The following is a 22,553-nucleotide window of genomic DNA, read 5'->3' on the forward strand; positions in this document are numbered from 1 at the left end:
TGGAATGGACCATTTTTTAAAATAAAATTTTTCAGTCCGACATTCATCTTTTTTCCATATAAATATTTTATTTGCATATTCTTTCATAGAAACTGATTTTTTTATTGTTACATTGTAATCCTTGCCAAGAAAATTTAATATCTTCCCTTTAATTTGAATGTTGAACTTTAAACCACTCTTTGGGTCCCATTATTAATTATATAACCTAAGGTTTGAGGTTTGTACAATTTACAATTAACACTATTTTAGCATGCATGTAAAGTAATCTCACAAATTGTCACATTGTAGTTCTTAATTTCATTTTTCTTTAACATTTATAGAATGTTAAACCCCTCTCGGAGCCCCTGTATTGACATGGGTCACAGTTTGAACATTATGTGACCGCGTAGATTTTACGGTGCTATGGTATTCTTCTGGATCTGCATCGGTCGTGTGCAGTACCAACCGGGTGAGGGAATGGAACATGTTATAAGGTTGAGGCGCGCTGTGGGCCGTAAGTTAAAAACGAAGGTTATGTATGCCGTATTCCCAAGGGTCCACCAATATGCAATTCCAGAGAAGTAAAACCAAGTGATGAAGGATTCCGTATTTATTATCGATCGAATTTAAAAGATGAACAATAACAAACAAATAAGCGACACAGACGGAAGTGGCCGGTAATGCGTCAGGCCTCCGAACTGAAGATTGACAAATACCATTCAGTATATATAAGAATCTAAACAATGAGTAAAAGTGACAATTTGATGACATCAAATGAATTGAGTGAAAGATTCACAGGTATTAGGTAATTAGATTACCTCAATGAGTCTTTGATGGCCAAGACATGAAAGGCATATAATACGCAATGTTGTTTCAAGAGATTAGCAGTTCTTGGGAGAAACATCTGTCTGATTTGTAATAACAATTAAATAAAGAGTCTGCCGAGTGTCAATGGCTAATTCACTTTGTAAACATTAAATTCTAAGAATATATGACAAAATAAATGTTGTATTTGAAAAGTAAAGTCCGAAATAAAGATAATTATAGAACAGTCAATATTGCACTGTGATAATTATTTGAGGGTGCTTAAATAGGGCCTAGTAGTCTTACAAATTTTAGAGTTCTCTAACATTGTAGTCATTGAGAAGAATATTTTTTAAACATTTTCCCTTCGTGTTGCTAGAACTATGTTAAACTTTAAAACCCTTTTAAGACCCCAATACTGGTCCAGGGATCACGGTTTTACCAATTTAGAATCCACACAATCTGAGGTGTCTCCAATGTAATATCACAAATTGTGGGGTACGTTGCTGTTCTTGAAAAAAGATTTTAAAACATTTTCCTTATGTATTGCTTTTTTAAACTTTGAACCCTTCTTGGGGCCCAATATTGGTCCGGAGGTCACAATTTTTACATCTGACAATCTACACTATCTGAGGATGATTGCATAACAGTATATAGCACTTTTGGCATTCTTTTAGTTCTTGAAAAGAAATACGTTCCCTATATATTTCTTTGTTTAACTTTGAACCCTTCTTGGGGGCCCTGTATTGGTCATGGTTCCGGTTCAACAAGACTAGAGCAACGTACGACACAAAAAAATGAAACACGGGGGGGGGGGGGGGGGGGGGGGGGGGGGCTGGATGAAGTGAGACTTGAAGATGCGGGAATTAACTGAGACAAATCTGCGGACCAGTTTATAGTTTCATTCATATCAAAGTCAGTATATATACATGTATGACATACTTTCATATTCTTTAACACTTGCAACAGAGGAGACTAATTAAGCGAAGACCAAAACTGTAAGCTGTGCGGAAAGAAAGGGACAATGGTGTGATTTTATTAGGATGCCAAGTAGCTCTGACGTCGACTCAGGGGAGATATATAGGGCGACATGACAAAGTCCTGCGGGAGTTGGCTGATGTGTTGGAAGCGGAGAGGAAAAGGAGACGACTAACAAATGTGAAGGAAAGCCGTCAGTTTGTGAGACGATGTGAAGCAACAGCTGGTCACGTAAGGGCGACAAGACGGACGTCAGTGCTAGATAGAGACCAGAGGGCATGTGTCACGGTGTGAAATTCAATCTTTCGGACTATTTTTAATTATTGTGTAAATTAACTTTTCGGACTTTGTGTTAATTGTTACAAAAACTTTTCATCTATTTCGACAACTGTTTTATAAACGTTATAAATTCCGCGCAGCATTAATCCCACCTGAGGCACAATCAGTGATGGACAGCTAATCTTTTAATTGACTTCTGTTTATGTTTATTGACACTTAAGCTTCTTTCATCTTATTAATCCTTTTATGTACATGCTGCTAAAATGTCCCGAGTCACTCAATAGCTGTTTGATAATTGATTTACTTACATCTGTACTTCTTATGTTAATCCTTCATTGTGATGTTCCATTGTTCATTATATATTATTCTGAATTGTAAATTATAGTCAGTTGGAATCAGACCTTTGGTGCTGATGCATACCAAACTCACGTAAAAGTATATTTCGTGTAAAATCTATATTAAAGTCTGAGAACTAAAACGCGTGTTGGCTTGTTGGAGGTTATATGAGGCTGGGTCCAACAACAAGAGAATAAGCTCACGGTTGGCCCAGTGTTAGTCCTGTACGGGAGAGAGCGCCCCGTAATACATGACTGGTAGTTCTGAGTGGACCTGGATAATAAGTTAGTTTTCGCTAGCAAACATCGTAGAAACTAATCTAACAACATGGACACACCACAGGCACAGTGTTTGTGTCCCATCAGTAAATAACTGTGTTCTCAGTAGAGCTGACCATGTTATGGGAAGAACATTGTGAGAAGGCAAATGAAAGAAAAAGCTTCAAATACACAGGCCTGATGGTAGACTGAAGGATAGAGGATTGTGCTAATTTAGCTGTTTCCTGTTGAGGTCGGCTACAAAGAGGGCTGCAGTTGCAATCAGTGTGGAAGCTCCTTACAAGAGTAGAGATATCGCAAAGAATCATCCTGGATATGACACTATGGAGAAGATCTGTTCTGGAAGTCGTGGTCCATCGATTACAGTGGATTGGCCACCACTGCTGAGGAAGTAATGGTGCAGGGTCGAAAGACCATCTAATGACGATCTGAACCAATAGAAAGTGCGGGGCGGTACATTTAGAGCAACAGTTATACATAAGAGTGCCAAAGAATAGTACCAAGGTGGCATTTTTCCATCCATCTAAGGTGTTTTGAAAAATTTAATCATGTCATATATGATGGACTATGACTTAGAAAGTTTATGACCACATTTGATGTTGATGTACATTATGTATCTCACTTGTCATGTGTAATATTTACCTTTAAAACTTTCTTCAAGAGAATAACAATTTTTATCAAGGATCATTAGAATTTCCTAACAGAATAAAAGAACTTCCTATAGGAATTAATATTTCCAAAAGAATTTGAACAAATCTCATATCTATAGGATTTCAGAAAAAAAACGGTAAGAAAACTTCCCATAGGAAAACCCCCTGTTTGAATTAACTTTTATCCTATATGAAATATGATTCCTGTAGGATCTCATTGAAAGAAATCCTACAGGATTTTCAAAATACCCTGTAGGAATTTTTTTTCCTGAATGGGAATTATTATTTTCCCATGGGATATTCATTTTTAAAGGTAAATAGTTCACCTGCCATGTGGAAAACATTAGAAACAAACGTTGTTATATCTATTGACAATGGTCTATCATTAGGTACACTATATATTATGGATTTTTACAAAACTGGGGTGTGTTTTACAAAAGAACTGTTCACCATTTTAAAACTTTTTCAGTCTCTTTGACTGATCTTCCTTGGATACAATTTTTAGAGGATCATTTCCTTCTGTACATTTTGATAACATATAGGTGATGTTTAAGTCATAAGTTCCGTTGTAAAACGCGGCCCTGCATCCAAGCAGGTGCAAAAATGCAATCTTTAGCACTACATGTAGCATGATTATCCGGGACATTGTTCAAAGCTGACAGTTAGCAGAAATCCATATTCAGTTAGTGCATACTGAAAATGCACCTATGTTCAATTTCTATACAAATTAAGTGTATTTTAATTTTACAAGGACTTGCATAATAATTTGTTCGTTTTTTTTATAAACTGTAAAAGAATAAATTTTTTTAAATGCACTGGAAGGTAGTTTAATTACCAATTTTAGAATATCGTAATCTCGTTTAAAAGAAGTGCTTTGTATGTAGATTTGGGAAATAAACAAATAAACAAACCTAAAATTTATGAGGATTTTTCAAACTAAATGATATATTATGGCAAAAAATATCACAATTCATAGTGATAATTTCTTAGGCAAGGAAATTGACAAGGAAACTTTAAGGACAATAACAGAAAATCATTTTTTATTCACAATAAATACATGTTCGTGTTTCATTGTGAGTAAAACATTTTATTAAATACTTTACGTCATGAAAACTTTTTCATATTTAGGGTAACAGACAATGATATGACATAGTTTTATGGTAAAAACAAAACATCTGTTAATTTTTCACACATGCAAGGTACATTATGTCAATTCTTAAATTAAAAAGATAAAAAAACACCAAACATCTACAAACCAATTGAATATTTTAAAAATAAGTTGTGATAAAATACTAATCAATCAAATCATTGACACCCATTCAAAGAAATGCAAACAAGAACTTGAAAATATGTTAATCAAAAACAATTTAAAGGAAAAAATATAAAATCAAACGTTTATTGTAAAATACGTTGTGGGTATCAATCGAATGTCGCTTTATCAAGTGCATGTGTGTCAAAAATCTCAAAGTCCACATTCAGAGTTTGATCCATGCTTTAAAACACATAGGTCACGTGGTTTTTTTAAATATGTCCAACAGTACTTTCGGGTGATGCATTAACAATATATTTTCGATGTGATACAAACAATACCATTTAAAACAAACCGAATCTCTAAATAGACACAGGTCCAATACTATGGTTTACGCTGCATCTGCAGTGGAGGCAGCTTTGACAACGGCCTTTGGACGGGATTGGGTATATCGGATATTGGCTTCACTTTACCCCCTCGTCTTCTTTTTTTCTTCTCTATTTTCTCAGATTTTTCATCCTGATTTTCCTCCAAAACAGTGCCATTCATGTCTTCTGTTGTAGAAATTTGAGAGAGTTCATTTCTTTCTTTTTCCTCCAATGTAGACATATCATAATTCTTATTTCTCTGTTCTTCTGAGGTGTTCTTTAATTTTCTACAAACAGTGAAGGTACATCTCACGAAAGAAAAACTTGAATATTGTTTACATAGTGTTTTTCCCTCACGAAGACCAATCTTAAAAGTTTTTCGATTTATTTTTCATTTTCAGGGTCTTGCAAATTTCAACAATGTTTGGAATGAGTACCAAGTTTTAAAAATACATGTATACATAAGATATAATGCTGTTAACCAGGAGATAAGTAATAAATCGAATTAATATTCTTTTTTTTTTCAAATACGTTACATAATTTACGGCGTAATGCTGAAAACGTATCTCTTAAAGACAGTTTACGTAATATAGCGATTGATACCCCCTAGTTGTTGGATGGACTCTCATTTTCAGCAAAATTGGATCTTCTTTTAGGGGCAAATCACTCTTTATCAATTTACTTAGAATGATAATAGTAAAAATCTGAAAAGCAAAATATGAACTATCGTCAACTTTGGTAAACAATATATATATATATATATATATATATATATATATATATATATATATATATATATATATAGGTAAAATAGATATGACAATGCTTGACAATCAGTAACATTGTTTTTCACAACAAGAGGCCCACATGCCTAAACGGTCACCTGAGTACCATAGCCCTAAGTTTGAGATGTCATAGTCTCATGTTTGCATTTTAAGCTTCATATTGAAGTCTAAACCCTAACCTGAGACTCCTCTGACTGTTACACCACTTTTTATTTTTTGATGTTTGAAAATCATTAATTCATAAAAAATGTAAAGGGGGTGGGGGAGAAGAATCAGAGGAATCTCGAATTATCTATTTCTTAGCTCCAGGGGCCAAACATTGTAAACTTTTTTTTGATAAAAGACCTGCAGGCCTTTAATAACCAAAATTTAATAATATTCACCGTTTCATTTATTATGCATACAAAATGCATACAGCTTTCTTTCTGCAAGTATACAATGCACAATTTAAGATATTAGAATAGATTTCCTCAAATCGGAGACATTTAATTCAATATGTCTGAGTGACAATTTGCCATATCGTTTTCAAGATGAAGTTAAAATTGTAATGGACGACTAACAGCAATTACGGTACCTAAAGTTAAGATACATATTTAACATATTGATCAATCATAATCATAGTCAATCAATCATATTTATCATTCCCCTATACCCGATAAAAAGCCTTCTGTCCCACGACCTGGACAGCAAATTTCATACTTTAACATCAGGACAATAAGAACATAATAACAATGCATGACTTTATCTCCCACGAATGTGATAATACAGATAAAATATTAAATCAATGTATGGCCATATTTGCTCCACCCTAGGGGCTTAACCCCTGACCCAGGGACCACGAATTAAAATTTAATACGTTTTTCACTACAAAGCCATATTGACCCTAAGCTATAGGGCCTGAACCCCTGATTCTGGGACCATGAATTTTACAATTTTGAAAGAAAGCTTCATGGACGCCATAACCATGCATTAAGTTTTATATATCTGCATGTGTGGGAGTAGAGAAGAAACTTTTTCATATTGGACTTTTTTTTTTGCATATTTGGCCCCGCCTATGTCGCCCAGTGGAAAGTAGAGCCATGTATTTTACAATTTAGATTCCTCTTACTATAGAAATGCTTCACTACAAAAAATTATAACTATTGGCCTCGATGAAGTCATATTACCAACCCCCCCCCACCCCCACCCCCAAAAACAACAACAACAAAAGAAAAAAAACCAAGAGGCCTACAGGCCTTATCGGTCATCCGAGTAACTGCAGTGGGGCTTTTGCAATGTACATTCATGTGCAATATGATTACAGGTCCACTGAAACCGTTTTTGTAGCTTTATTTTGCAGTGGATTTATCTGTTTATCTGTGAAGTGTGGTTAGGTTTGACTAACCCCAGCCTTTTTAAGATACAAGTATGCCCTGGACAGGGTTTTGTATACAATGTATTTCTGATAGATGTACAATTGATGTGCAAAATAAAAATCTCTTTAATCAGTAGAGCCCTGTCCTAGAACCCATGATACCGGGGCCATGAAATTTATATTTGTGAAGAAGTATTCTTCCTCATATTAACTATGTACTTAATTTATCAGAATAATATCCAGGAGTAGAGAAGATTTTCATAAAATTCATAACTGTGGAAAAAGCATTCTTCCTCATCATTACTTTGCTATGTACTTACTTCATCTGCTTAATACCCAGGAGCAGAGGAAACGATTTTTGAAACATTAATGCATTTTCTTTATTTAATCATTAGAGTCCCACCCTATCACAAGAATCCCTGACCCAGGGGCCATAAAGTTAACAATTTTGGAAGATGCATTCCTTCTTATCAAAACTATGTACTTTTGTTCTTGGGCGGAATACTCAGGAGCCGTGGAGAAGGTTTTGAACAATTAATGCGTTTTTACTTTACATGTATTATCAAAAGAGCTCTGCCCTTACACTAGAACCTCTGACCCAGGGGCCATGAATTTCACAATTTTAAAACAAGCATTCTTCCTCATCATAACTATGTACTTAGATCGTAGGTTATAAACCCAGGAGCCCAGGAGAATATTTTTAAAAGAATAAATGCATTTTCTCTATGTATGATAAAAGCCCTATTTTGATTCTAGCACCCCTGAGTTTGGGGCCATGAATTTCAAAATTCTGGTAGAGAGCCCTATGCTTATTTCAATCATGCCAGCAGTTTAACTGCTTGATGTCCAGAAGTAAAGAGGATTTTTTAAAGATTGCATCAATTTTGATGGTTTTAGCCCCAACCCCAGGGGACATAAATTTCACAATTTTTACTACTTCACTTCACACATACATGCCAAATTTAGTTGAAATTGGTTCAGTATTTCCGGAAATGAATGAAAAGTTGAAAACTTTACGACCAAAGAACGACAAACGACGACGGACAAAAACAGATAGCAACAGGTCAAAACCAAATATTAGTACTTGTAATACATATGCTTGTATAAAATGGTTTTTGATTCTCCAGATATTCTTATGTTATACATAAAGCACCTTTTGTTACGGGATGATTTTATAGTCGTATCACGTTGTTTTTTAAAAATGGATTTTGAAATATTTTTCTCTTTACATTGTATATTCCTATGTAAAAATTCGACCCCCCCCCCCATTGTGGCCCACCCTGTCATGTTTTGATCTAATCTGAGGTACCACTACCTTGGGATGCTCCAACAAATGTTAGAACATTCTTGGCCTATTGTTTTTGAAAAAAGATTTTCTCAGATTTTTTTTCTGTTAATTCGGCTCTCCACTGTGGCCCTATCCTACCCCCCAGGGATCATAATTTGAGCATACCTGAAACTACACTACCTGGGGATACTTCCACACATGTTTTAGCTTCTCTAGCCAAATAGTTTTTCAAAAGATATTTCAAGATTTTTTCTCTATTCCTATGTAAAAATTCGACCCCTAATCTGATAGGTCCATTGTTAACAAATTCTTGTATCTAAAATATTTTACCAAGTCCGCACAAATGAGTACTCTAAATATTAAAGAGCCTATATTTTCATGTTTTTATGGTTGATTGATTATAAATATAGTGTTTGCAAGTCTGGGTAAACACTCATAATTAGTAAATCTTCAATTTTTGTACATACATGTATACATTTAGACACGAAGTGCGTGCTTGTTTGGCCTTTTTTTTTACTAGCCCGACTCTGAGTTCTAGATTTTTTTTATCATCGAAACATCGTGAAATATGGGCTAGTACATGTGCGTTTGAGCAGTTACGGGATCTGGACTTTTCGATGATCTTTGATTCGTAGGTAATAGATTTGAGGATATACATCATTAATCTTGACTCTGCCCAGGTTTTTTTTATTAGCTATCAACAGTTATTGCAGTTTCCATGATAACACATGGGGGAGAATTTAAATTAATACATATTTGTATATTTGTTTTGGACATTACCTTTAAAATAAACTAGACTTTGACTCGTGCGTGCACGGGTTAACATTGCATATCGGACATTTAGGAAGATGTGTTATTGTGGAAACATAAACTGAAGATCCCGTTAGCGTGAATGTATTGCGCAAGCGCAAAATTGTAAAATTAAAAAAAATCCAGGTGATTTCCGGGATTTTTTGAGGAATTATCGTTGATTATTAATTAGCGTAGCTCAACTGAGAAAAAATAAAAACAAATGGATAATCTTCAAGTATCAATGAAGTTTAAAATATATAAAAACAAAAGACAGTATTTTTCCGATTTCTCGGTATTAAAGACCAAAAATTCGAGTCTATTATTTTAATATAGTAGTATATAGATTTGACTCAAATACACTCATTACGAATTTCTATGCTTTTTTTACTTCTCGTATATCTATATATTGCGTATAACATTTGTATGCCGTGTTACATGCAATCTATTACCTCAAGTAAACAAGCCAGTGAAGTCATGACGTAAAAGGCAATGCTGTACCTTTCTTTAAGTCTTTCCGACAGTTTCTGAAAACATGGCTGAAATAAATACACCAAATAAGCATAAATATTTTTTATATTGCTGTGATTTTTTGGGTGCCACGCTATTGCATTTATAAAATTCTGTAAATAATAATTTAGTATGCAATGTATACATTCATGTTTTTATGAAATAAATAGTTTCAAAGTGTTTCTAATTAGTATTCTCGTTTAAACAATTTGTATCATTTTCAATTCTTTTTGTCACAGATATATCAATTAATACATGTATTTCAAATTTCCAATAAAATGTAACATTTTATTTTTGTAAAATTTGCCAATTCTATCATTAAAAAAATAAATTAGAAAACGTTATCTTTTATTGGTTACAAGTTCATTGAGTGTTACCTCTGTATAACGATAACCACTCCCTCCGGGAGAAGTACATGTGCTGTAGTCTGAGTTGTATGTCTGTGTCAACGGATTGGAGTAACAACAAAACAAGGGGGTCATATCATACATTAAGTAATAAGAATTTATTACTGAGGTTCCGACTTGCAAATTAATGGGACGTGGAAAATCAGATGCGTTACCGTAATTATATCCACAACATTTTAGCTGAAAAAAAGATGAAAACATAAAAAGGATAATATTACGATGCAAGTCAATTTAAGCACCACAAATCGACAATTCACAATAACAATGAATAGAAATATGTAAAGTATTTTCAAAAGAGCTGATAAAAGATTTTTTATCACATAATTTGATTATTTACACTATCTATATGAAAAAAAAATGACAATAACAAACTGTCTACCATCTCAAAAATCCATTTAACCAAGTACAAATTCAAAGCAGAGCAACAATATAGAAAATTATTCTATATGTAGAAGTATATTTTGTAAGACTCCAAAGTCCGATGGTCTGCGCAAAAGTGTGATGGTATATATATGTTGCCGATACAGACGCCAAAGTTCGATGGTGACGAAATAACAACGTTTGTGACCTCAGGTCATGACGACGTCATGGGTACTACTTAGCAACTACACTAGCAAAATCAAAAATCAGCGAAATGGGAGCGACAAGCTGATCGGACGACCGATTCAGCGTTTTTGACAAAGGGAGGGAAAATTTGGGCGACTAAAGATCCCAGTCCGATACAGTTTTTTTTTCTTCGTTTTAAGCGAGGTGTCAAAACTGTTTAATTAAAAACGAGAACAAACGTCTTAATATTATAACGGAAACGTGTTTATGGTAAAGGACTTCAAAAACGAAAAATGCAAATACCTGTGATAATTTTAAAACGTGCTTCAAATAAGTCGATGGTGATCAAATCTAAGATGCATTTACTAGGACACTTGAAAATATGCACTTATAAGCACAAAAAATGCGCTAGTTTTGGACCTATAAACCCTTTTTTCACACAGACTCTGCGAAAACAATTAGTACCATTATATTCTTCAGGCAATTTACTACTTACATCGTCACTTTACTTGCCTCACAATCTTTCTTAGACATGAGGATATTTTTGGACCAAATACGTGTATTTTTCGGCAATAATGGGTACTCGCACGTTACTTTAAGCCCAAAGCAAAGAGAAAAATTATACAAATCAAAGTAACGTGCGAGTACCCATTATTGCCGAAAAATACACAATTTTTCTCTTTTACTCTCTTCATGTAAGCTGTCATGTAAAAATTTCTAGGTAAATCTCTGCATCAATCATTTATTTAATTTAAGGAATACTTTTTATTTTATTTTCATCAATATCGACTTACTTCTGGCTAAAATTAAACCCTGTCCATGACCTTCGATTTACCGGAAGTTCGAGTACCCATTATTGCCGCTCATATCTTTTCTTTATTTTCCAGTAATTAATCGGTAAAAGGTCAAACTTTTAAAAGAATCTATTAATTTAAGGAAAAATGTAAGAATATAACATAAAAAATTATAGCATAAACGCAATTCAATTTAATCATTTTTGTTTGTATCTGGAAACTACGAATAGATAGCGGAAATCTTGCTGTTTTTATAACAATCGGCAATAATGGGTACTCAGCAATAATGGGTACTCGCACGTTACAGAATGTGTTCCTGAATAAGATTATAATCAGTCCAAAACTAGCGCATTTTTTTGCAGATTTTTACTATGGGAGGCACTGTAGCTCCCTGGTCGTCCATCCGATTTTTTTCAGACCGGGAGCTACAGACCTGCAGCTAGGACTTTGGCGTGACCATCGGACTTTAGAGTGCCATTACACTTTGGAGTCCTACATATCTGACGTAAAAAAATGTCTGAAAATATACAATTTTCATTCGTTGTTTAACTGATAATAAAAATGCTTACTTTGACAAGTAATTTTTTTCTGTCTTAAAAAGGTACATCTATGATAAAATAATTTTAACAATCCAATCCTACACTTATGTCTTCCTATAGTAAAAGCAATTTAAAAATATACACTTTTATGCTAAGTGCTAAACATACGTGAAAGGGCTTAGTTAGGTCTTAAATATTTGAATCCATTTTCATCACCTTTATATAAATCGAATAATTTTTAAAAAAGGAATAAATGAACATGAAATAAACTTAGGTTTAAATTCTTCAAAAGAAGCCAAACGTGCCCCCGTATGAAATCTGTACAGCCATAGGGACAGACACACCGATTGCTTGCTGGTCGCCTTGAAACATACGGATGGTCCGAAAATCATAAAAGAGCTTATAATTGCCGTCTTCCTTGGAAGACGGTATAAAGAGTTGAAATAATTTACAGTCTCCGGGTTGGGCACTTCCTCTTCTTTGTAATTGGTAGAAAATACATGATATGAATATCTACATTTATTTCATTGGTTAAAATACTGTTCGGCGCAAGGGAGATAATTTTCTGATGATCTTTTTTACGTACGACTTACCAAATTTCGTAGATTTCAAATCTTAAAAAGTGGGAAAACGAAAAACCAGTTAAAATTGCCATTAATGAAATTCAGGTTTTAATTTTTCCATTACAACTTGTATAAAGCAATATTCTTTAATATTTATTATACAAGTTTGTATATTAGAGGCGGTAAAACTAATATCAGTAAAACAAGGTGCTGAAAGCTATGATTCTAAATTTGATTTAAACAAAAATAATACGACCCTTTCTAAGATCTATTTTACATACTATGGTCTATTTCAACTAACAGACACGTGATATGCATTTCTCAATTTCAAGCACGCGCGTTTACGGCACATATAATAAAGTTCTACACGAAGAGGAAGGCGACATCTATATAAAAAAGAATTGAATTTTCTTTGATAACTTTAATAAGAGTTTGCTCTAAAGACGGTAAGCTTTTTTAAAAAGCTAAACTTGTAAGTATTACAATGTTGAAATGTTACCTTAACAAACAAATTGTTCCAGGCACCGTTTTCGTTCATTTGGTAACCTTCGTATAGCAGGGAGTTAAAATGGTATATGGCTGAAAATTGTGACATTAACTCACTCGGAAAATTCTAAAAAAAAGTTTTTTACAAAAGAACACGTATAATCAGTTATAAAACAAAACAGGACAAATATAGTAAAACAATATGATATAATTGTATGGTAAAACTGTTAAAGTATTGAAATGATCAAATGCAAAGCTTCATTGATGACTAGATTACTCTAATTAACTTATCAACATTACTTCTACATTTGTAATCATATAACGAGATTAACCACACGCAAATTATTTATTTCCGCTACTGATTATCTCTCTACACATACCTCAACATCAACTGCTATCCAGAATCCTAGGTTAGCAAGGACGAAAGAAATTCCAAGGACACAGAAAACAATGTTCTGTATAAAAACATAATTGTGTATTCAAATGTATGTAATTGATTTAAATTTGTATTTGAATGGGATTCACAATAAATCTTGCTTCATAAAAAGAATCATGGAGGAAGGGGTTTATGGTCACTTTAACTCAACCGAGGGCCCAACAAGTCTATTATTTTACATTTCATTACTTTCTTTACTTTTTAACACTTAAGTAGATATTCTCATCGAAGCTATATGAATCCATGATGACATACAGGAATCCATCTATATAAACATTGTTCTTACTAGACTTTGACTTTTACAAAATAGATACATCGAAACACTGTATATTGTTGACATTTGCATAACCAAATTTCAAGTCTACAATAATGGTATTAATTTCACTACACTCTGCTGAGTTGGAATAATCTAACTGTGTCTCGGGAAAGGCCAAAACCACAGTTAAAATGCCTCCCATATACCCGTAATGTAGCAGAAAATTGCAGAATCGCTCCAAAACGATTTTGGAGAAAACAGAGACATAGATAACATTTTATTTATGTCTCTGGAGAAAATTAATAAAGTTGCATTGAAAATAACAGTCAAATTGTTCACAACAAACCATTTTGAAGCTGTAAATACCTTTCTTCGAAAAGTTTAATTCTATAATTGCAGAATTCAACATATTTCAACAACGTTTTTTACACCCCATGTTGACATTCGAAACTCTCGGGATTTTTTTTATAGTAAATGCACTGTGTTAGAGTTATCTCCCGTAATTTCTTTGATGAACAGACAAAAATTCCAATGAAAATTAACGCGCATTTGTTTTATGGTTTCCAAGTTTATCCATGCAAATGTGATGTTGTGGATACATGTGAATGTAATGCGCATGCGCGAGATTGTAAAATCCAAAAAATTCAGATGATCTCCAGAATTTTTTGAGGAATTTTCGTTGATTATTAATTAACGAAGCTTGATTGAGAAAAAAGTAAAAACAAATTGGTATTCTTCAAGTACCAATGATGTTTAAAATATATACAACAAAAGACAGTACTCTTCCGATTTATCGGTATTAAAGCTAAAAAAATTCGAGTCTATTATTTTGATATAGTAGTATAGATAAGTTTTGAGGGAAAAAATTGGACGCTTTCCTTAATTTTTCTAATTCGAAAAGCGACCCTACATTGATCATTGGATCATTATCAAAATGCTAATGCATATCTACATCAATATGATGCTTGAACCAGAAAATACAAATGAATATTCTGCATTTTCTTTGGCTCCATATTTGCTCCTAAGTCCACAGTTTGTATAATCCAAGGTGCTTGTTAAGAATGAAGAATGACTCTGGATGATTACAGAGGTTTTTGCTGTATGTTTATCAAACATATCAAACGGGATAGGGCATGTCATTTTTTAAAACATAATTATAACAACTTTTTAAAAAAATCATTCATTTACTTCTTCCTAAATAATTCAAATATTCTATTCCCATAGTCAACCGTTATATTTGTGTTGAATTTTAATAACTTATTGTGCAGGTCATATTTTGCATTATTTCAAATCAATCTCGTATACGAATAGCTCGTACAGTGTTTTACACATTGCAGTCTCAATAATATTAAGAGATCATAATTAAAACCATAATTTTCTTCTATGAAACATTTTCAAAATAATTTAGTTTTAAAAAATTCTTTTCAATAACCAATTGGCATCCATATCTGACTCGAGGGGTTATGGTATGGGTACAATTAAAGATTAATCTTATTAATTTCTTCAATTCAACATAAGATAACAATTTCTTATATTTTCTTCGGGCTATTTTTTTTTGGGCACATTTTATTTTAAATTGCATACATTCCCCCGATTGTTATTTATATCTGATCCAAACGGTATGTGACTTAAAGGTTGAACTTTCTCAGTTGTTCTAATTTAACGAGGCCGAGTACAGAACGAGTACGCACGCTTTCGCGCAGCGTTTCATTGTATTGTGACGTCATCTTTTTGCTTGGTTGACGCCATGGCGTGATAGTTTCAACTGCAAATATTCAGCGAAATTTGTTGAAAATGGCTCGTTTAATGCGTACAATAAATGTTATATTGTGGAAGAAACATAACTGTTTCGAAGTATAAGCTATATTTGGGCTCGAGTCGAAAGCGTGAGGTGGGTTCAGCAGGCCAAACCCTCTGTCACGTTTTCTTAACCCGCCTAAATATAGCTTAATTCATATATTTCAAGACAGTAACCATGTATTTTATATTAATGACCCTTAATATGTGATGTTATATTTTTTTCTATTACTTATATATGTCTGAGTGCTTTAATAATACTATAAAGATCACCCTTTCCGCCTTTCTCAAATAAAAAAATAGCCATTATCTGACAAATCTGGGAAATTGGGCATACTAAAATCAACTTTGATAAGACCCCTGGAACAAACCAGGAGGTAAAAGGTTTTTTTTATTTGACCATTTGATGCCTTTTAGCAATAACTTTGATATGTAGAACAGAAAAAGAAATCCCTAGGGCAGAAGTTTAAAAACATGTGCAAAATTGATACATTTCAAGCGAAATCCCATAGGGTCCTATGTTAAAGATTAACAAACTTTGAGATGACCCCCTAAACAAACGGTGTGGTAAATGTCTTATTTTTTAATCTTAAAATAATAATTATATAAGAAGAAATTCAGGTAAAAAATTTCATTAAAAAATCTAGGGCAGAACTAATTAGACCCGGCCTCGTTAACTCCAAAGTGTAAAAAGATTGATACACGAACATACACGTAGAAACAAAAGACAGCGACAAGTGATCAGAAAAGCCTAATTGAACATTCAAGTAAGATGAACTAAAAAGCTAAATTTAGCGGACATAGAAAAAATATGAATCGCTTTAAATAAATATGTAATCAAGAAAGACTTCAACAAAAGATATTTGATCTGTACTCACGAAGGCATGCAAAATCTTTGATTCTTTGTAAATCGTTAGAAATGAATAGATAGAGTCAAGGAGAAGAAGACACATGGATGTAATCATCAACCATCTGAAAATAACTAGGTTCATGGTAAACGAGTTCCCAGCCATGGATACTCTTGCAAGAAGAAAATAGATCTGTTTGTTGGCAAATATCTCATCATATCGGAGAGCAATGATTTCAGCCAAAAATGCCAAAGACAACATCTACAAAACGTATTGCAAAACATAATACATATTCTTAAACATTTGTTACATTGAAAAAACAATCCAAACATCAAAATAGATCGAAAAGTAGATAATGCATGCACCAACCAACTTTAAAATTCCACACGCCAATCCGCACAAATGTCTTCTTGAACAAAATTTTCTAAAATTATGAATCAATATTAAGATTATCAAAAACAATATATATTAGCTATATATGTTTGCAGGTTTAGAATAAACAAAATTTTTTTGTAGTAAAGCAGCATTCAACTGGTATGAAGAGATAAAAATAATTTTTATATCTCAAACGGTCATACACGTGACGTGTAATCTGGTATTATTATTGGTTCAACTTACTTTAAAAGTTCTGCTATCCATAGTTTTATCTCACGTTGTTCTTGTTTTTTAAAACGCAGAAGGTAATACATGGAAAAAATTAGGCAAATAATCTACAATTGAAAAACATTTTAATCCATAATTGGTTATTTTAGAAGAAGTAAGGTATTTTGAGTATCATGCTGTTTTTTCACATTATTGATAATAATAATATAATGAAGTTATTTTACCATAATTCTAAAAAAAAAAAAATGGTACTTAAACACTGATTTTGTAAATACTTTTGGATTTACCAACGTCTATTTTTTTTCAGTGGCGATTGCTGGGCTACTTAAGCGTTTGTGTTCTTTATATTTCATTAATAAAGAGTAGTAGTCATTTCATTTGAAACTTTTTAAAAAAATATCATATGCTATCAATTAAGCAATGAAAGCTTAATTTTGAATATCGTCGTTCCTAGATCACACCATGTATGATTATTTGTCTGTACGACTTGGTGTGTTATAGGACCGACGATATCCGATAATAAGTATTCATTGCTTATATTTGTATTCATAATGATGTTTATTTGTTTGAAATATATGTTTATCGCCCCTTTTAAGTCTTTATAATTATGCTCTCTTTGTCAGGGAGATAAATAATAGATTTAACAGCCATATTAACATGTTATTTAGTTCGTTTCCGCAACTAAAAATATATTGCCAGAGACTTTGTCGAACACAATCTTTTTTTATCATCGAATACAAATGATTTTACGATTTTTTTTTCATCTATCCAAGCTTTATTCGTATAACTTGGGTAAACATCGAATTTATTTCTTGATTAATACAAACCCAGAGAATTTTTTTTAATGCGATGTAATTGATGAAGCAAGTTTGCACATAACATACATGTATGAGCTTGTTAGAAAAGTTCGCAGACACAGTGATTTACGGTAAAAATACTGTGTACTTTGAAGAATGACGTATGTTTAAATAAATATCAACTGAAAATATTTCTGCCAAAAATCAGATGATTTTATATTTTTTCATAATATACAGCGATTTTTACTTAACATGAATTCGATTTACGGAACACCGTTTCATATTTCCATGAATGTATTTTGTGGCATATCGTAGATCATTTAGGTTCGAAAATATCTGTCACCCAGTTTGGACATTAGATAAGGAAATACAATGTAAATCAAAATCCATAAGTGCTAGATTCGGGCAGTATGGAAGTTCATTTGTCCTCTACAAGAGGCCCATGGGCCACATCGCTCACCTGAACAACAGTTCATTGTAACATTCTCTTACGTAACATATGTCATTTCTTTTTTAAACTTTGAACTCCCTTCTGGGACCCCAGTATTGGTCTGTGGTTTTTGGTTTACTTTAACAAATTAGAATCTACACAATCTTAGGATGCTTGCCTAGTATTCTCACAAACTGTAGCTTTGTAGCTCTCGAAAAATTCTTTTTAAACATTTTCCATAATATATACTTCTATGTTAAACTTTGAACCCCTCTTGGGGCCCCAGCATTAGTCCAGTGGTCACTCCTTTATTAATGTAATTATTTAAGGATGCTTGCATTGTAATCTCACAAATTGAAGCATTGAAGTTCTTGTTTTTTTTCTATATATATATATATATATATATATATATATATATATATATATATATATATATATATATATGTGAAACTTTGAACGCCACCTAAGGCCACAATTTTTTCACTATTTAAACAAGCTTTTGTGTAAAAAAATTTCTTTAAAAAATATTGGCATTTATGGTGCAGTGGTTCTTTAGAAGAAAATTTTTAAACATTTTTCCAAAGTATTTCTATGTTAAACTTAAAACCCCGCCTGAGACTCCAGTTTTCGTCTGAGGGTCACGATTTTTACAATTAAGAATATTCAATATATAAATACGAGCTTTGGTATAAATATTGACATTTCTGGTGCAGTTGTTCTAGAGAAGATGATTTTTAAACATTTTCCCCTACGTATTTCTATGATAAAATTTGAACCCCGCCTGGGGCCCCAGTTTTGGACTGAGTGTCACGATTTTTACAATTAGAAAAATTCACTATATAAACAAGCTTTAGTACAAATCTTCACTATAAAAACAAGCTTTGGTGTAAATATATTAGCATTTCTGGTGCAGTGGTTCTCGAGAAGAAGATTTTTAAATATTTTACCAATGTATTTCTATGTAAAACTTCGAGCCCCGCCTGAGGCTCCAGTTTTCGTCCGAGTGTCACGACTTTTACAATTAAGAACATCCACTATAGAAACAAGCTTCAATGTAAATATTAGATTTTTTCGGTGCAGTGGTTTTTGAGAAAAAGCTTTTTAAACATTTTAATATGTAAATATGCGCATTTCTGGTGCAGTTGTTCTCTCGAGAAGATTTTAAAACATTTTTCTACTTTTTGAATGTTAAACTTTGAACTCTAAGAAGGGCCCCAGTTTTAGCCAGAGGGTCACGATTTTTACCATTAAGAATATTCATCTTATAAGCAAGCTTCGGTGTTCTCGCTGTTTCGCAATTATCTCCCCTTTAAAAAGGGTTATGTCCTTTATTTTAACAATTGGAATCCTCTTGTGAAATGTGAAAAGTTAACAGACGGACAAACGCACGGACGCCGGACAACAGGTGAGCAGAAAAGCTACCTTGAACCTTCGGTTCAAGTGAGCTAATAACAGCAGCCCTCTCATGTAATTAGTAAACTATTGTCCTAGACACGTGTGGGCCATCTCCAGCAATATCTAAGAACCTTCTGGTCTTAATCGGAGATTTTCCTGCTTGCACACACAAATTAATGACGACTCGGTGCGCCAAGACGTACATCGACGTTCAAGTTTTTGACTCAATTTCCAAGCTTTGGCCAACACACTCAATACTCTGTTCCGAGTTTTTGCTTCATCCTCTTTTTGCTTGTTATTTCGATAATCATAAATACCTTTGTGCTCAAACTACATTCATCCACTACTATGAAAAATGTCCGGATTATCTGTTTTGAAACGCCCCCTCTACAGCTCCAGGTTTCAAAAATAGAAAGTCTACAGGGATTTGGCATTGCATTAGCCATTAATAAGCCCGGATAATAACGTTGAAAAATTGCGCGAGGTATCCCGAGTACTTCCGAAAGATGTAAACATTTCCCATTATAAATCTCCGTAAGAAATTTGTTTTCGTTCCTGTGAACTTTTATGAGTGAAAAATGATAATTGTACAATGAAGATATCTTGGATATATTCCCTTTTATTGATTTCAACTGTATTTCTTTCACAGGGATTGACTTTAATTAAAATCAGTCGTTCTGAATCCGCTCCCGCTTATTAAATAATTATTTAATAAAGTGTAACAGGTAGTGGATTAGAACGATTATTTTTTTTAAGGTTGGTTGTCCAAATTCGGCGATAAAACAATCAGAAATGCTTCAATTTAATTGAAACGTTCACAAAATGACGTTTATAAATTATTCTAATGTCATATAAATTATCATGAATTTGTATGCGCTCAAACGGTACGTTTACTTTAAGGGGGAAAGGTCAAACACCTATTTTATTCATATTAATAAAGTAGTTTGAATTATCACATGTAGTCACGCTGTTTTGAAAAAAACAACTACATGAATAAGCTTTGATGGTGATAATAAATTGATTTATTGCACAACATTTTTTAAGTTTTCTTCCCCTTTAATAAAGAAAATGCATACAAAATAAAAATAATAATGACAATAAGAGGCCCATGGGCCACATCGCTCACCCTGAGCAACATAAGGCATAATTCAACATATCTGGGCAATGTGGATAACACATGTAGATCCTGTATAAATAAAAATCCATTTTCCCCAATATTTTAATGTTGATGTAGTCCTTTTTCTAACAAGGTCAGTTTATAGTCATATCACACGTTGAGCATTGCAGATCTAAAAAAGATCCTATAAAATTGCTTATTTTAAGAAATAAACCTACATTAAACTCTGAATTCTTTGTTAGTCGCAAGCATCGTCCAGGGGCCAAAGTCTAAACATTTTTTTTAAAATCAAAATGCTTGTTTATAGTTTAAAACATATACGATAACATTTCAGCTTTTGAGAATGATTGAAATGATTTTTACAACTTTGAATCTACTCTCATTGAGGATGCTTCCACATAAGTTTTAGCTTTCCTGACCGATTGGTTTCTGAGAAGAAGATTTAACAAGATTTACTTTGTATATTCTTAGTATGTAATCAATTGACCCCACATAGTGGCCCCACCCTATGATTATATTATGATTTTGTATCTAAACTACCTGAGGCTGTTTCAACATAAGTTCGAGCTTTCCTGGCTGATTGGTTTCTGATAAGAAATTGTTTAAAGGTTAACTCAAAATATTCCTATGTAAAAATTCGACCCCATAGTGGCCCACCCTAACTTCAGGTGGTAATGATTTTCACAAATTTGAATCTACACTACTTGAGAATGCTTGCTTATAACTTTCAACTTTCCTCGCCTAATACTTCTTGAGAAGAAGATTTTTGAAAATTTCTTAATTTTTCCCACAAATTTCTAATTATTTCCCTTTGTAAAAGGGCGTGGTCTTAGTTTTCACAACTTTGAATCCCCTTTGCCAAGGGTGTTTGGTTGAAACTAGCAAAGTGGTTCTGGAGAAGATGTTGAAAATGTGAAAAGAATACGGACAGACCGACGACAGGCAAAATGTGAGCTCATTTGAGCTCTCAACTCAGGTGAGCTATAAATGACATACTCCGTGAAGCATATATTATCATAATAAATAAGCTGTATATTATTAATGGTGCCTTTTGAAAACAACAAATCATTGTGTATTTATCAGAAAAGGCCTCTGGTTCAAATATAAAAGGTTTCGGCAGTATCAGGCAAATTGTCCGCCCACAATCGAACTTTTCAACAAACTTTTTTAACAACCCTCTTATGCTTCTTTACACTTTCTGTGACATATCAGAAATATATTCTGAATGAATTTCGAACACCATTAATATTGTTAAATAATAAAATTCTGGTTGTAACGCGGCATTTGATTGAAAAGAAAAATTAAGTTAAATTTGTAAATTTGCTTGTCAAAAGACACGTAACATTACACCAATCTCAAAAACATACTCATCTGCATGGCGTTACGTTTGAATTTTGAACAGATTAATATTATTTTTAAAAGTAAAACGCACTCAATTTGTACATTTAATTACAGAAAATTAAATTAAATTATAAGGAAGGAGCTCAATATCTACCCAAGTTATACTCGTATAACCAGCTCGGTTGGAGCAGTTTACGCTTTTTTGTAATCCGCTTTGCAGATTATAAAGCGTAAACTGCCAAAACCCAAGGTACGCTCGTATAACCTGGGTTGGTGCAATTCATGCCCTTTTTATAATCTGCTTAGCGGATTATGAAGCGTAAACTACCCCAACACAGATTATACTTGTATAATTTGGGTAGATATTGAGTTCATTTCTTGAATATTGATGATGTTAACATGGGTTGAAGCAATTTACGCTTTTTTTTTAAAATCCGCTTTGCAGATTATAAAGCGTAAACTGCCCCAACCCAGGTTATCCTCGTATAACTTGGGTAGACATTGTGTTCATTTCTTTAATATTGATGATGTTCTGTAGAATTTGAAAATAC

General features: G+C 33.1%; 1 protein-coding gene across 3 annotated transcripts in view; it reads right to left on the minus strand.

Annotated features, from left to right (window-relative positions):
* Positions 1–4,369: 4,369 nt before the first annotated feature.
* Positions 4,370–22,553, minus strand: part of LOC128176571 (uncharacterized) — a 64,458-nt gene continuing 46,274 nt past the window's right edge. For all 3 annotated transcript variants that reach the window (XM_052842988.1, XM_052842989.1, XM_052842990.1), the window contains 9 exons: positions 16,938–17,029; positions 16,689–16,743; positions 16,350–16,580; positions 13,363–13,437; positions 12,996–13,109; positions 10,025–10,234; positions 9,590–9,676; positions 5,525–5,625; positions 4,370–5,208 (listed from right to left, as the gene is read on the minus strand). In XM_052842988.1, the coding sequence (XP_052698948.1) occupies positions 4,938–5,208; positions 5,525–5,625; positions 9,590–9,676; positions 10,025–10,234; positions 12,996–13,109; positions 13,363–13,437; positions 16,350–16,580; positions 16,689–16,743; positions 16,938–17,029 (1,236 nt within the window). In that variant the 3' untranslated portion in view covers positions 4,370–4,937. The remainder of the gene's footprint in view (positions 5,209–5,524; positions 5,626–9,589; positions 9,677–10,024; positions 10,235–12,995; positions 13,110–13,362; positions 13,438–16,349; positions 16,581–16,688; positions 16,744–16,937; positions 17,030–22,553) is intronic.

Source organism: Crassostrea angulata, chromosome 3, assembly GCF_025612915.1.
Source record: "Crassostrea angulata isolate pt1a10 chromosome 3, ASM2561291v2, whole genome shotgun sequence".
Lineage (NCBI taxonomy): Eukaryota > Metazoa > Mollusca > Bivalvia > Ostreida > Ostreidae > Magallana > Magallana angulata.